Here is a 15,252-nt window from a genome sequence, read left to right as displayed (position 1 = left end):
ATAGATTTCACCTTCGTCATTGCTGGGCTGCACATTCTACATGACATACTTTCATCATCCCTGGCTAAATCAGCTCTACTCCTGTAATTGTTACTTGTTTGTTTCGAGACTGTCTCACTGAGCACCAGAGACTGAAGTGTGGGTGTCATCTGTGTCTCAGATCAGCACTCAGTTGTTGCCCACCCCACCCCCAGCACACCCACCAGGTCATGCCATGGTGGTCCCAGTGTTCATCTGTCTTATTTTGTGTCTCATTCTTTTCACTCTTAGGCTTGCTTTAACATATTGATTTATATATATATATTTTTATATATATATATATTTATATTTATATTTATATATTACTTTTTTTCCTGTGATTTTTCTTTTTCTAAACAGTATCCTGTTTTATTCAGTTCTCTTCCCAAATATATCTTTTAAGTTATTTTCTTAGGCTCTAGTCTTCTGTTTATGAGCTCAGAAGAGTCCAAATTGAATCAGGGTTTAATTGTCACTGAGCTGTCTAAGGAAAAATGCAGATGTTAAGGCAATCTTATGATTCATGGTGTAGGCATGTCTACTGTGAAGTCATGCTGAACCATTGCTCCAGGCTTCATTCAAGATACTCTTTTTAGTTGTGATGTCATGACGTTTGTGTGTCGTTGTTATATACGTTGGATAATCCTCATGTTGAAACTGTGTGTGTGGGTTTGTCTTGCTGCGTGTGTCTGTGTGCTGCTTGCATTGGTGTCAGAAGAGGGTGTCAGATGCGCTGGAACTAGAGTTACAGAGGTTGTGAGTTGTTGTTTGCTGTGGGCTCTGGGAATTGAACCTAGGTCCTCTGGAAGAGCATTTTTAGCTGAGCCATCTTTCCAGCCCCATCCAAGTCTCCTTTTTCTTAAGTCTATATTTCTTTATTTTGCTCTTCCTGAAAATTTTAAATGGATTTTCTAAGATAGATATAGTGCAGAGGCAAGATCTTTTTAAGTTCAAAGCCAGTCTTGTCTACATAGTGAATTCCAGGCCTATCAGGCTATATAGGAAGACATTATCTCAAATAAAGAAATAAAGGGACTGAGGATATAGGTCACTAGTGGAGTATTTGCCTAGCTGCTAGCATATAACAGTTTGATCCCCTATACCATGATAGATGACAGAAAGCAAGGGTGGGAAGGTAGGTAGGTGGATGTATAGTTAGGTAGATTTTCTAAAAATTTTAGGCTCAATTTAAAATTACAGTAAGTATTCTGGTAAAGTTTGTGTTCCTCCACAAGTGGAAGACATTGTATATTTCCACATCAGGTCTGTAGACATCAATTGTTTTGGCCAGCATTTTGTATTTTCTTCCCACAGCTGAAAGGTTGGTAGCTGTGCAGGATTTAACCTATGCCAAAGTTGAGGAATCATACTTAATATAAAAGCAAGACCAGACAGGTGTGGTGACATACATCTTTTATCCCAGTACTTGGAAGACAGTGACACAGGGTTCACAAGACTATTCAGTGAACTCAAGGCTGGCCTGAACTACATAAAAAGACTTTGTCTGAAAAAATAAAATGAAATATCAAAACAAAAATGAGATCATACAAAAGAGCCAGTGAAGTGCTAAAGTAATACATCCAGAAGCATTAAAATGCTGATGCCATAGCCAGGCATAGTAGTGCACATCTATAATCCTAGCACTCATGAGGCAGAGACAAAAAGATCACTGTAAGCTCAAGGGTAGCCTGGTTTGCATAGTAACATCCTATATCAAAAAGTAAAAGCAGGAAGCTGGAGAGATGGCTCAGTGGTTAAGAGCATGACTGTTCCTCTAGAGGACCCTGATTCTACATGGCAGCTCATAACCATCTGTAACCTTGGTCCCAGAAGATCCAACACTCAGTACACAAATTGATTATGAATAATATTTAGCACTTGGGAAATAGAAGCTGAAAGATCATTATTCAAGGTCTGCTGTGGGACAATCCACTATGAATATGTATTACTCTCATTGGTTAATAAAAAGCTGAAAGGTCGGTAGCTGTGCAGGAAAGCCAAACTGAGACTGATGGGAAGGAGGAGAGTGGAGTCAGAGATGCCAGCCAGCTGCCCAGGAAGCAAGACATGCTAAAGGACAAGTAAAGCCATATGAGCCTCGTGGTAAAACATAGATTAATAGAAACGGGCTAGTTTAAATGTAAGATTAGCTAGTAACAAGCTTGAGCTGTCAGCCAAGCATTTGTAATTCATATTCTGCCTCTGGCTTGGTTATTTGAGACCGGGTGGTCAGGACAGGAAACGTCCATTTACATCTGGTGTTCCAACATGTGGCCAAAATTTCCACAAAAAAAACTTACAAAGCTTAAAAAAGGATTCTAGACAAACAAGAACAGAGTCAAGCACGTAAGCTGGCCAGGAAGTTAGATGGGAAAACCAAACTGAAAATGATGGGAAGGAGGAGGGTGGAGTCAGGAGAGACACCAGCCAGCCACCTGGGAAGCAAGACATGCTAGAGGACAGGTAAAGCCACAAGCTATGTGATAATTCATAGATTAATAGAAATGGGTTAATTTAAATGACAAAGGTCATACTTAGCTACATAGCAAGTTCAAGGCCAGCTTGGGTTCCATGAGATGATGGTCTCATGGAACCCCAAACCAAAGATACAGTATTGTGCTCCAGGAAAGGTAACACAGAGAAAGTTTCAGGAAAGATGACTTAGTCCTTAAAGTAGTGCACAGGAGTCCTTGGGGACCTGCTGCTTATGGTCATTGCTCTTGGCCATGCTTATCCCACTGTGTTCTTCCACATCACCATCAGTGGTGAGCCTTGGAATGCAGTTCCTCTGAATCAGAGCTGAGCATTTACTCCTTGTGGAACTTTGGCTTGAGATTGATACTGGATAGCAATTGTTTACAGATGAAGTAACAGGTTGACAAGAGAACTTTATTGCTGAGGATTCAGTTCTAAGGATTCCCACTTTCACAGAATTATCCAGAATCCATGTGCCAGGGTGGTGACTTCATACTGTATAGTGGCACTGGGCAAGTTCAAACACGGGGAGAAAATTTGTAAGTGAGGTAGTCCTGACATCTTGTTCATGACAAATGTTGGTTCAAACACAAATGATGCCCTCCAATATGCACTGCTAAGGCTGAATGATTGGATAGAAAGCCTGTGGTCCTTAGGAAGGAGAGAAATGGCCTGAGCATTAAGAGTAAGAGTCGGGTGGGGTAGAGCTCAGTGGTAGAGCGCTTGCTGTGCAAGGCCCTGGGTTCCGTCCTCAGCTCTGGCAAGCCAGGCAGTGGTGGTGCACGCCTTTAACCCAAGCGCTTGGGAGGCAGTGGTGGTGCACGCCTTTAACCCAAGCGCTCGGGAGGCAGAGGTGGTGTGTGTTTGAGGCCAGTCTGTCTGTGGAGTAAAGTTCCAAGACAGCTAGAGCTACATAATAGACCTTGACTTAAAAAAAAAATCTAGGGTCACCTGATGGTCAACCTGATATTATTGGTTGATTATTTGTACTGCAGACTAGATAAGTAGCTTTGGGGGAACCCTTTAAACATTTCATTTTAGGATTCGTGGAACAGGAAGTATGTTGATGAGATCTGGGGAATGCTAGGAGAATTGTGTGTCTTTGCAGGGAACCCTGGTACTTAAGATTTTCCCATCTTTTATTGCAAGTCCTCCATTAGACTACAATCTTAGATAAATTCCTCCTCTGTAAAGTAAGATTTTCCTGTTTGTTTTTTCAGTGTTGGGAATCAAACCATGGGCTGCGTTCATGCTAAGCACACGCTGTGTGCTCTACCATTGAGCTGTGTACCCAGTGCTAAAGTGGAGGTCTTATTAGTAGGCAAGCCACAGAGAGTATGGGGTGTAAGTGAGGTGCTGCACTTAGAATGGTGGTGGCACTTCAAGAGTCCTCTACTGATGATGTTAGCATACTGAGTACTAGATGTAGATATTAACTATATTTGGGGGGGGGGGGCGGCATTAATTGTTTAAGGGACTCTTGTTTTTTCCAACCTGGTCTTTTGTTTTAAGATTTATTTGTCATGTATACAGTGTTCTATCTGCATGCATGCCTGCAGGCTAGAAGAGGGCACCAGATCTCATTACAGATGGTTGTGAGCCACCATGTGGTTCTTGGGAATTGAACTCAGGACCTCTGGAAGAACAGGCAGTGCTCTTAACCTCTGAGCCATCTCTCCAGGAACCCCCAACCTGGTCTTAAACTCATAGACTCAAGTGGTTCTTCCAAATGAACTTTCCAAGTATCAGGGACTACAGGCGCACGCCAGCACTCCTCTTATCTACCCCCCTTTAATTTATTTGAGAGAGAGAGAGAGAGAGAGAGAGAGAGAGAGTGAGTGTGTGTGTGTGTGTGTGTGTGTGTGTGTGTGTGTACTCCCATGAAGGCTAGAGATGTCACATCCCCTAGAATTGGAGTTACAGAAGGTTTAATCAGCTTCCTGTTGGGTACTAGGAATAAAACCCAGATCCTCATCCTCTTAATCACCGAGCCATCTCTCCAGTCCATATTTGCATCTTTTCAATGAGCACTATGAATAGACCAAGAGCAACAGACAGTTAGCTTGATCTTCCAAGACTTACTTTCTCACCATTACAGATAGATGAGTAGCCGTACATTCTGAAAATTTCTGTCCTGTACCCAGAGTACACCCAGTCCTTGTTGTATTCTCTTCTTGCCAATGCAGGTGATTTTCTACGACAGTGACTGGAACCCCACTGTAGACCAGCAGGCCATGGATAGGGCCCACCGCTTAGGGCAGACAAAGCAGGTCACTGTGTACCGGCTTATTTGCAAGGGCACGATCGAGGAGCGCATTCTGCAAAGAGCCAAGGAAAAGAGTGAGGTAAGCGACGGGAAGGGAGGGGTTGTGCAGCAGGGAAGAGAAGCCAGCCCCAGTAACTGGACTGAGACTGTTTAAGAGTCTTGTCTTTCTTAATCATGGTAAACATCAGAGCCTGTGCATAGGATGCTCATGTGCACACTGACACCTCAGGGAGCTTGTGTGGGGGCTAACATTTCAGCGTCTGCCTCAGTTTGCCCACTTGAGTATGTGCCAGAATAATGATATGTTTTGAGTTATTTTTAACTATTAATAGTCCCGAACAACAACAACAAAAAATCCCAAATTGTCCTTTCTTTGGGACAAATATCGGGAGTAGCCAGCCAGGTGAACAAAAAGTAGTAGAGCCAAGGCTTCCCTTTGGAAGTGACTCAGAGGGATGATTCGGATGTTTGCTGTGCGGGAGTGGATACCTGGAAATGACACGTTAATCCCTTTGTGTAGATTCAGCGGATGGTGATTTCTGGTGGGAACTTCAAACCAGATACCCTGAAACCCAAAGAAGTGGTTAGCCTTCTTCTAGATGATGAAGAGCTGGAAAAGAAACGTACGTACTCTGGCAACTAACCTTCTGTCCTCCCCAAACTCCCAGATGAGATGAGCACTGTGTATGCCACAGCCAGAATTTATTTTCATTTTAAATTACATGTATGTGTATGTATATTTATGTACTTAATACGTGTGTGTGCATGCACGCGAATGACACAGCACATGTGTGGTAGAAGACAGCCTGCAGGATATTGTGGTCAACTTCCACTATATATGGGTCCTAGGTTCAAAGTCAGGTTGTCAGATTTGGCAGCAAGTGCCTTTACCTGGTAAACCCTCTCACTGGCCCAGAGAAATATTTTATACGGAATTTCAATAGCAAGTTGCTGTAACCATGAAGACCTGTAGTTGGAATCTTAAAAGTTCTTATTAAATGGGCTGGAGAGATGGCTCAGCGGTTAAGAGCACTGACTGCTCTTCCAGAGGTCCTGAGTTCAATTCCTAGCAACCACATGGTGGCTCATAACCATCTGTAATGAGATCTAGCGCCCTCTTCTGGCATGCAAGGACACATGCAGGCAGAATACTGTATACATAATAAATAAATAAATCTTTATTTTTTAAAAAAAGTTCTTATTAATAAAATCAAACCTGAAGCCAGTTATTAGGGTGAATGCTAGAAGATCAGAGAAGCAGAACAAGCCACAGCTACCTCACCTTGCCAGTTCCTCAGCTGGTCTTGTTTCCTCAAACTGGATGCCTCTGAGTCCTCATCCAGAATGGATCTCAGCTGAACTGTGCTGCTCCAAAGCCTAAAAGCTTAACCAGCCAAATGCTTAACCAGTCAAATGCTTCTAGTTTCTGGTCTTCATGCCTTATATAATCTTTCTCTTTCTGCCTCCACTCCCTGGGATTAAAGGCGTGTGTCACCATGTCTAGCTGTTTCCAAAGTGGCCTTGAACTCACAGAGATCTGCCCAGTTCTGCCTCCCAAGTGCTGGGATTAAAGGCATGTGCTACCACTGCCTATCCTCATGTTTAATATTGTGGCCGTCCTGTTCTCTGACCCCAGATAAGTTTATTTTGGGGAACACACAATATTTCAGGGAACACAATACTATCACAAAGACCTTTCACCTAGCGTTTCTAGATTTTGAGAATGTTGAGTTATAGGTTTACCCTGTGAGTTACTGTGAGCACTTCCACAGCCCCACATCTAAAAAGAAGTTCTTTTCAAGTAGGAAAGATAAGGAAAGCCACAATAATTAAGTGGAATCATGGTTTGAACCTAGAAGCTGCTAGACACCAATAATTACTGTTTCTGACTTAGGAAAACACCAGTATTTTTCTTTTTTGTTTTCTGAGACAGAGTTTCTCTGTGTAACAACCCTGGCTGTCCTAGAACTCGCTCTGTAGGCCAGGCTGGCCTCAAACTCCCAGAGCTCTGCCTGCCCCCAGGGTTCCCATCTCTGCCTCCCAAGTGCTGGATTAAAGGCATGCAGCAACACCAGTATTTTTATTAAACAACAAAATTATACCTTAGGAACTACTAGAGGACATGGCCATACATTTCAGAGGGTAGAAGTTGTGATTCACAAAGACTCTTGAGTGTTTTTATATTTTCTTGGTAGTGAGACTACGGCAGGAGGAGAAACGGCAGCAGGAGGAGACCAACCGAGTGAAAGACCGGAAACGCAAGCGGGAGAAGTATGCAGAGAAGGTATCTCCAGACTGGATAGGGACTGTGGGAGAAGTATGCAGAGGAGGTATCTCCAGACTGGATAGGGACTGTGGGAGAAGTATGCAGAGGAGGAGTCTCCAGACGGGATAGGGACTGTGGGAGAAGTATGCAGAGGAGGAGTCTCCAGACTGGGGGATAGGGACTGTGGGAGAAGTATGCAGAGGAGGATTCTCCAGACTGGGGGATAGGGACTGTGGGAGAAGTATGCAGAGGAGGATTCTCCAGACTGGGGGATAGGGACTGTGGGAGAAGTATGCAGAGGAGGAGTCTCCAGACTGGGGGATAGGACTGGACTAAGTGTCAGAAGGACAAAAAAGGCCTTGGATCAGTGTGTACACGCATCTCTGTGCATACATGATAAACCTCAGCCTACGTGTGGAGATCAGAGAAGAACTCGAGGAAACCTGGTTTTCTACCCCATCGTGTGGGCTCTGAGGGTTAATGTCAGGTGCTCCCGATTGGCAGGCAAGTGCTTTGTCTGCTGAGCTGTCTCACTAGCCCCTTCTGTGTGATCTGAAGCAGTTCTGTGCTGATGGACATTTGACGATGTAAGAGACATCAAATGTAGAGCTGTGCTCCTTTTCACAGACTCTGGTGTTGGTCACAGTTGGACTGGGACCTATCTGTCAGTGATAACGATGATGGCCAAGGTGATGTTACATACATAACTAGCTTTTACAGAACTTATTTTTTGTTTATTGAGACAGAGTCTGTCTGTATAGCCCTGGCTGTCCTGGAACTCCCCAAATCCTCCTGCCCCAGCTTCAGGAGTGCATGGTGGCACCCACCTTTAATCCCAGCACTTGGGAAACAGAGATAGGCAGACGTCTCTGAGTTCCAGGCCAGTCATGGCTACACAGTTGAGACTATTCAAAATAAAAGGTTAGAGCTGGATCCCTTTGGTCAGAGGCCTTTGATGGTCAGCAGCCTAGAGCTGGTCTGTATAGCCTCTTTTGATGAAGAACCAGTTTTAGTCTGGGGACACTTTGTACTTGCCTCTCTTACAGAGTTGGGAAGTCCTAAAAATGAAAGCTAAGATCCTCCTGGCCTGGGCTGCCTTCTCTGCCCCTTCCCAGGCAGGCTCTTTTCCTCACTCTGTTCTCATATCTAACCCATTACCTTTAACATTCAGAAAAAGATGAAGGTCTGGGGGGTGTGGCTTAATAAGAGGTGGCTTTCTCACATAGGACATTTACAGAAATTAACAATGCTTGTGTGTGTGTGTGTGTGTGTGTGTGTGTGTGTGTGTGTTCGTGTGTGTGTGTGTGTGTGTGTGTGTGTGTGTGTGTGTGTTCGTGTGTTCATTCCTGTGCACATGCCACACTGGGTATAGGAGGGTCAGAGGACATCTTTGTGGAGTTGGTTATTCTTCTGCCTTTATATGGAACCATAGGGTTTGAACTGGGAACCCCAGGCTTAAGTGGCAATCACTTGTACCCAGAGCTACCTTACCAATAGTAGAGTAACAATTTAGACCAGATGTCATCCATGCTCCAAATATAGAATAGAAAGTACTCAATGACAATATGAACTACACGGTATTGTACTCTCTTCATCCTATAATAGACTAGACAACATGACTGTCTCAACAGTCCAGAAAAGGGCCTGATGACCTGAGTTTGATCTCAGGAACCCATGTGGCAGGAGGGAAGAACCAGTTCCCACAAGTTGTCCTCTGACTTCCGCATGAATGCAGCACATGCACATACACACAATAATAAGTAAATAAACAAGCCCAATAGAGGGTGTGAAGAGACACAATATACCTTTCTCCTCCTCTGAGTTTTGACTTCCTTTACGGTGATTCAGGGCTTGAGATGTGGCTCAGTGCTGGAGTACTTGCCTCAAACATGAGAGACCTTGGTTCAATCCTCAGTACACAGATAACTATACACACACAAAAAAGAATGGAGCCAGGTGGTGATGCCTTCAAGAAGTTAGAGGCAGGAGAACGGAGAGAATTTGAGGCCAGCCTGAGCTGGAGAGCAAGATCCTGTCTTAAGCAAGTTGCAGTGGTGTGTGTTTGTCATCCCAGCACTTGGATGGCTGAGGCAGGAGGATGAGACTAAACCAGGAAACGTAACAAGTACCAGGCTATCTGGAGGCATATGCAAAACTCTGCCTGTCATCCTTTTATTTCCTAATCTCGCTTTTCTCTTTGGGGAAATGCTCATGTTTTTATGTATTTTCTAACCTTTGTATTCCCAGAAGAAAAAGGAGGATGAGTTGGATGGGAAAAGGAGAAAAGAGGGCATGAATCTTGTGATCCCGTTTGTCCCTTCGGCTGATAACTCCAACCTCTCTGCTGATGGCGAGGACTCCTTCATAAGTGTAGATTCGGCCATGCCCAGCCCTTTCAGTGAGGTGAGGCTCCTTCTGGATGTCTTCATCACACTACTCGGACTGCATCCTGACCTTGTGGCGGGGTCGTGATGCTGGGCTGCTGGGCAGCGTTTGCTTCCAGCCTTGTGGGAAGGGTTGCATAATGGCAGGCTGGCTCTCAGAACCCAAGGCAGGGTCACCACCGAAGGCAGGCCGGGGAGAGTACATGCATGGCCAGTGAGGGTATGATCTCAGCCTTTCTGCTTCTAGATCTCAATCAGCAGTGAGCTGCACACTGGCTCCATTCCCCCTGATGAGAGCAGCAGTGACATGTTGGTTATTGTGGATGACCCAGCCTCCTCAGCTCCTCAGTCTCGAGCCACTAATTCTCCCGCTTCCATAACAGGCTCTGTCTCGGACACTGTGAATGGTAAGTGACGCTTCTGTCTCATACAGCTCCAGCCCGCTCCACTACTTCATAGGAAGCATTCCTTTGGTGGTGGTGAGGTCCAATTCTTTTTAGGATAAGAGACTTTTTATTACTCTTTTGTTTTGTAAGACAGAGTCTCTCACATAGCTCTGGCACTCACTGTGTAGACCAGGCTGGCCTTACACTCATAAGAGATCCTCATGCCCTGACTCCTACCCAGATCCTGGTATTAAAGGCATGCACCACCACATCAGGCACATTAACTCTGTGTGTGTGTGTGTGTTCAACTGTGGGGTGTGATAGTATAATTTGGTGCATATGCATGTAGAGGCAAAGGTGGTGTCTTTCCTGATTGTGTGTGGAGGGCGTGGGTTGGATCCCCTGTGTCTACCCTCCCCATCCCCAGCACACATGCTGCCACACTCTTGTAGGTGCAGGGGATCAGACTCAGGTCTTCATGCTTGCATGGCAGGCCCTTTTCCCAGTGGAGCCAGCCCCCTGGCTCCTATTTTGCTAGCTTTTAATCAAGTTAGCTTCGGGGGTATTTCTCATCTGTGGTTGTATGAGGCTCAGTGTTATTACTGTTTCTTGAGGAACCTTAATTTTAAAGCCTAAAATGAGGACTGAGCACGGTCGTGTGAGGATAGACAAGGCCAGCCTTGGCTATGTGGTGAGACCCTGTCTCAAAATTTAAATTAAAAAGACACACTTGGAAGTAGGAGTGGATGTGTGGTTCAGTGGTAAGAGTATGCATATAACATGCCCAAGGCCTAGATTCAATTTCCCACAGCAAGTCCTTAGAGTTCATTTAGTAAGGGGCAAGAATAAAAATAAAATAATAAAATACCCATGGTGGAGCCACTTCTTTGAAGGAAAGACAGTTTGAAGAACATAGCTATGTTTAAAGATATCCCCAGATGTCCTCACATACTCAGCAAGCCAGGCACCATTACTGTGCCTGTAGTTCCAAAGCTCAGGAGACTGAGATTGGAGGATCAGGAGTTTGTGGCCAGTCTGAGCAACATTTGGAAACTTTGTCTCAAACAAAACAGAACACCTTGAGAGCCAGCATTTCCTGTCAAGGGAATATTTGGTGGGTTTTTGTTTGTTTGTTTGTTTGTATTTGTTTTTTTTTCCCCTTTGGGGCAGGATGTTTAGGGTTTTTTTGTTGGTGGTGGTGGGGGGTTTTTTTGTTTGTTTGTTTTCTGATTTTTGTTTTATTCTTTTCGAGACAGGGTTCCTCTGTGTAATGGTCCTGCCTGTCCTGGATCTCACTCTGTAGCCCAGGCTGGCCTCGAACTCACAGTGATCTGCCTGGCTCTACATCACGAGTGCTGGGTTTAAAGGCGTGCACCGCCACTGCCCAGCAAGGGAATATTTGTTAACATTTTAAGAGATTTATTTTTTTCCCCTCTTGGCTATTTGTTTCCACAGGAATTTCCATTCAGGAAGTGCCAGCTGCAGGACGTGGTCACTCAGCTCGAAGCCGCGGCCGCCCCAAGGGTTCAGGAAGCACAGCCAAAGCAGCAGGGAAAGGCCGAAGCCGGAAGTCCACAGCGGGCAGTGCTGCTGCCATGGCGGGAGCCAAAGCAGGGGCTGCAGCGGCGTCTGCAGCTGCCTATGCCGCCTACGGGTACAACGTGTCTAAAGGTGCGGAGGCCAGGGGGCCTGCAGACTGTGGTCCAGGACTGTCTGAGAATCTGTTTAGCATCATACAAGGTAGAGTGCAGGACACTCCAGGCCAGAACCCCAGAGCCCAGTTTCAAACTGAGCAGTTTTGACTGGCCCCTTGCTCTCTTGGCTTGAGAAATTGCTGTGTTTGGCTAGAAGTAGCTATGGCCAGAGTGAGCTGAACTGGGAGCTGTACTTGAAACATCCAGTTTTCCCACCTTTCCTTTTTTTAATTCTAGGTTTGTTTGTTTTTCCGTTACTTTCTTTTTATTGATCCAAACAAGGATAGTTAACATTCATCTAGCTACCTGAGCCATCGCTCAGGCAGTGAGCACCTGGTGCACAGAGGAGAAGAGCCATAGAGCTCCTAGACCCTGCTCTTGAGTGTAAGCCAAAAAAGAAGCAGCTTCCTGTGGCTACAGGTCCAAAGAGGGAGGAACCGTGGACCTGCTGTAAGGATTGTGGATATCATTCAGAATGGAGGAGAACGTGAGTGAGAAAGGATTCAGGCACATAAGAGTTGGCAACCACAGTGGCATGTTGAGGTTCACTGAGCAAACAGCCAAGTTATGCTGAGGAAGAGCAGTGAAAGTCCAGGTGGGAAAGACATGGCAAGACCTGATGGACAGGAGCTCAGCGGGTGCATGGGAAAGGACTGCTGGCACTGGAGAGAAGTGGCCGTGTGGTGGAGACAGTATGTGGAGTCAGAATACAAACCGTCCAAGTGCTGTGAGGAAGAATTGATAGCTGCCTCCCACCCCTGTGCAAAGCCCAACCCCAGCCAGATATAGTGGCACACATCTGTAGTCTCAGCACCCAGAGGCAGGTTCTAGACCCAGGGCTACATAGTGATACCCTGCTATAAACAAGTACCTCGTGGGCTTAGCGTAGCTCATAGGTTTTTTTTGGGTCAACTTGTTAGAGTAGCATATAACTGAGGCTTGCCTTGTTCTCATGATATAGACAATGGTGACCTTGGACTTCTGGATTGTTAGAGCAGGGGAAGGCATACTTGTATAGAAAGTGCTTGGCCTATTGTGAGTGCTCAGTAAAAGTTGGTTCACCTCCTTTATCCCACTGCAGGAGTCTCCAAATTCACTTATTGGTTTATTAAGGAAATAAGTACAGTAGCCTACTCTGGTGTTTCTTAATCCTTTCCTAGCTCCTTTGTATCCTTGGAAAAGTGCAGTCTCTCTAGTAATCAAAGCCTATCAATATGACAGGGCTCATCCATGGATGGGGCAGTGTGATACACATCAGAAAAGCAGGCGTGAGGAGACAGGATAAGGAAATAGACTGGACAGAACAGTCAACAGATACTGCTAGCTGGGAATGAAGAATGAGAAGGACTGGTCTAGAAGTGACCGGTGGCACCACTGTGGGTGAACAGAGATCTGTCTGCCCACCAGTACAGAAGAAACATAACCAGACATGGTGGTACACACCTGCGGTTCCAGTACTTGGGAGAATCGAGAGTTTGAGGTTATCCTCTGCTACATAGTAAGTGTGGCAAGACCAGGAAAAGAAGTAAACACGCAGAACAAACATACTAGACCATGTTGAGTTACGAGAAGGAGGTACATTTGTCTCATGGTAGAGAAGGGAAGGTTCATTGTTGTCCAAGGAGTAGTCGCCTAAGATGACAGGTTAACCCAAGTCCTTGCCATGACAGAGCTTGGAGAACAGAGGTAGCCTTGGCTGGCGCTAGGGAATTGACTGGATATAGACACAAGCTAGGCCAGGTCTCCTTGTGTTCCCTGGCCAGACTTGTTGAGATGAAGAAACAGCAGCCGGGCGGGAGGCAGGAACAGGCGGATCTCTGAGTTCCAGGACAGCTAGGATTGTTAACACAGAAACCCCTTCTCAAAAAACAGACAAAAGGCCACTAAACTCAGGTGCTTTCCACAAAAAGACAACAAAACATTAGTGCCTAGAGCTTTCATCCTGTAAGCAGGCCTCCTACACTGGACACATGCCCTCTCCAGAGTCTGAAGAGAGCATCCTTCCTCTCTGGGTGAGGTAATGCAGGTAGGGCTGAGTGGGTCACCATTTCTTAACAACCCAGCCATCTTACAGACAGGCAGTTGACAAGAAAAAACGGCGGCAAATGCACCTCAAAGATGTCAGCAAAGAGTAGCAAAGCAGGGTTCCCACCCCTTTCCTCCAGCCCACACTTAGACCAGTACTGCAGACTGCCAGGGCAGTTCACAGGCAACTGCCACTAAGAGTCATTGTGATTTTCTCCATCCCCACAGGAATCTCTGCAAGCAGTCCTCTGCAGACATCCATTGTCCGACCTGCTGGCCTTGCAGACTTTGGACCTTCAAGCGCCTCTTCTCCCTTAAGTTCGCCTTTGAACAAAGGAAATAATATTCCTGGGACTCCTAAGAGCCTCCATATGACCAGCAGCCTAGCCTCAGACTCCTTGATCCGGAAACAGGGCAAAGGCACCAACCCTGCCGGAGGACGGTAACCATCTCTGCCCTCTAGCTTCCTTCAACCAAACCAGGGGCCACAGTCCCGGGCCGCAGGTGGTCTTTGGATGGCTTACCCAGTGGGGCATCTTGCATCCTATTTGGGAGTGGAAGAGATGAGGTGCAGCAGCAGCAGACGGGCAGGTGGTCAGTGCGAGCACTTTTATCACCTGTTTCCAAATGAGTGTCCTGGGTTCGGCCCAAAGCATCCCAGATGAACTCTGCAGCCGAGCCTTAACCTCTTTCCGGGGAAGGGCCTGACATAGACCCCTTTTAGATGCTCAGGCACACTGTCTCCATCCCCATCCCACCCTTCAGCTCTGACCATGCCCCCCATGAAGGCTCCACCGGTGCTGTGAAGAGCCTTCCATAGTGGAGACCTCGCTAAAGGTTATGATTTCCTACAGGGCTAGAAAGGAAGGGAATGGTTCCCTGGTATCCACAGTCTGGGGTGCTCCTGAGTCTCTAAACCTCATTTGCCACTGTCCTCACTGAAATGTTCAGTGAAGGCCAGAGAAGATGGTGGCTCTAAGGATGACGGGCTGGAGGAAGCAGACCCACGGGCAGTCCCAGCTTCCCTCCACTGTCCAGCACGTTCACACCAGGGAAACTTTGGGTCCCACCAGCAACAGTAGCAGCAGCCCCCACTCAAGGGACTTCTCAGAAGCCAGTAAAGAGACCAGGAACCACCTCAGTCAGCAGGACATCCTCACCATCCTCTTGCAGATGCCCCTTTGTCCGTCCTGAATGCAGTCTCCCTGGCTTTGCCCGTCAGCCCCTGCTTGGCTGTATGCACTGTCTGTATTGCACTGAGAAAGAAGGGACAGCGGAAGTGGGATGGGAGGAGCAAGCTCAGCGTCAACCCTCCCAGCCCTGCCCGCCCGACCGCCTGAGCTTGCTGCCTCTGAGAGGGGAAGGGCGGCTGGAAGGGCTTTCCACCTGATGTCCCTGGTGGAGCAGGTGCTTCTGGGCGGGCCAGCCTCTAATTTGCACACCTGAAAATCGCGGAATTGAGTTTAGATAGATTGATTTTTTTTTTTTTTTTTTTTTTTTTTGGAGGTAGGTGTAGGGAAATCATTTAATTTAAATCATAAGGATTCCCTACCCAAACCCTGACTCCTGTGTACAGATGCTCTTTAGAGGGGATCAGAAAATGCCAAGCCTTTTCTCTTTGAATGTGCTGTCTATTTTTATAGCTAAACTTGTACATATGTATAAAGAGAGACATCTTTCTTTTACTAACTGGATAAAAAAATCTTAAATAAAATGGAGTGAGATAATTTTATGTAAA

At 46.1% G+C, this 15,252-nt stretch overlaps 1 protein-coding gene across 3 annotated transcripts in view; it reads left to right on the top strand.

The window, feature by feature from the left end:
* The window catches only part of Ino80 (INO80 complex ATPase subunit), a 107,920-nt gene extending 92,668 nt beyond the window's left edge, over positions 1-15,252 (top strand). The window contains exons 30-36 of one of the 3 annotated variants that reach the window (XM_036183993.1): positions 4,680-4,838; positions 5,280-5,382; positions 6,955-7,043; positions 9,273-9,428; positions 9,657-9,816; positions 11,251-11,466; positions 13,743-15,252. In XM_036183993.1, the coding sequence (XP_036039886.1) occupies positions 4,680-4,838; positions 5,280-5,382; positions 6,955-7,043; positions 9,273-9,428; positions 9,657-9,816; positions 11,251-11,466; positions 13,743-13,960 (1,101 nt within the window). In that variant the 3' untranslated portion in view covers positions 13,961-15,252. Of the gene's footprint in view, positions 1-4,679; positions 4,839-5,279; positions 5,383-6,954; positions 7,044-7,089; positions 7,796-9,272; positions 9,429-9,656; positions 9,817-11,250; positions 11,467-13,742 lie in introns of those variants that run through there. The other 2 variants (XM_036183994.1, XM_036183995.1) reach the window with 2 other exon arrangements.

The sequence above is a fragment of the Onychomys torridus genome, chromosome 4, assembly GCF_903995425.1.
Source record: "Onychomys torridus chromosome 4, mOncTor1.1, whole genome shotgun sequence".
Lineage (NCBI taxonomy): Eukaryota > Metazoa > Chordata > Mammalia > Rodentia > Cricetidae > Onychomys > Onychomys torridus.
The sequence above is the reverse complement of the archived record's forward strand: the minus strand, read 5'-3'. Positions and strand labels throughout refer to the sequence as shown.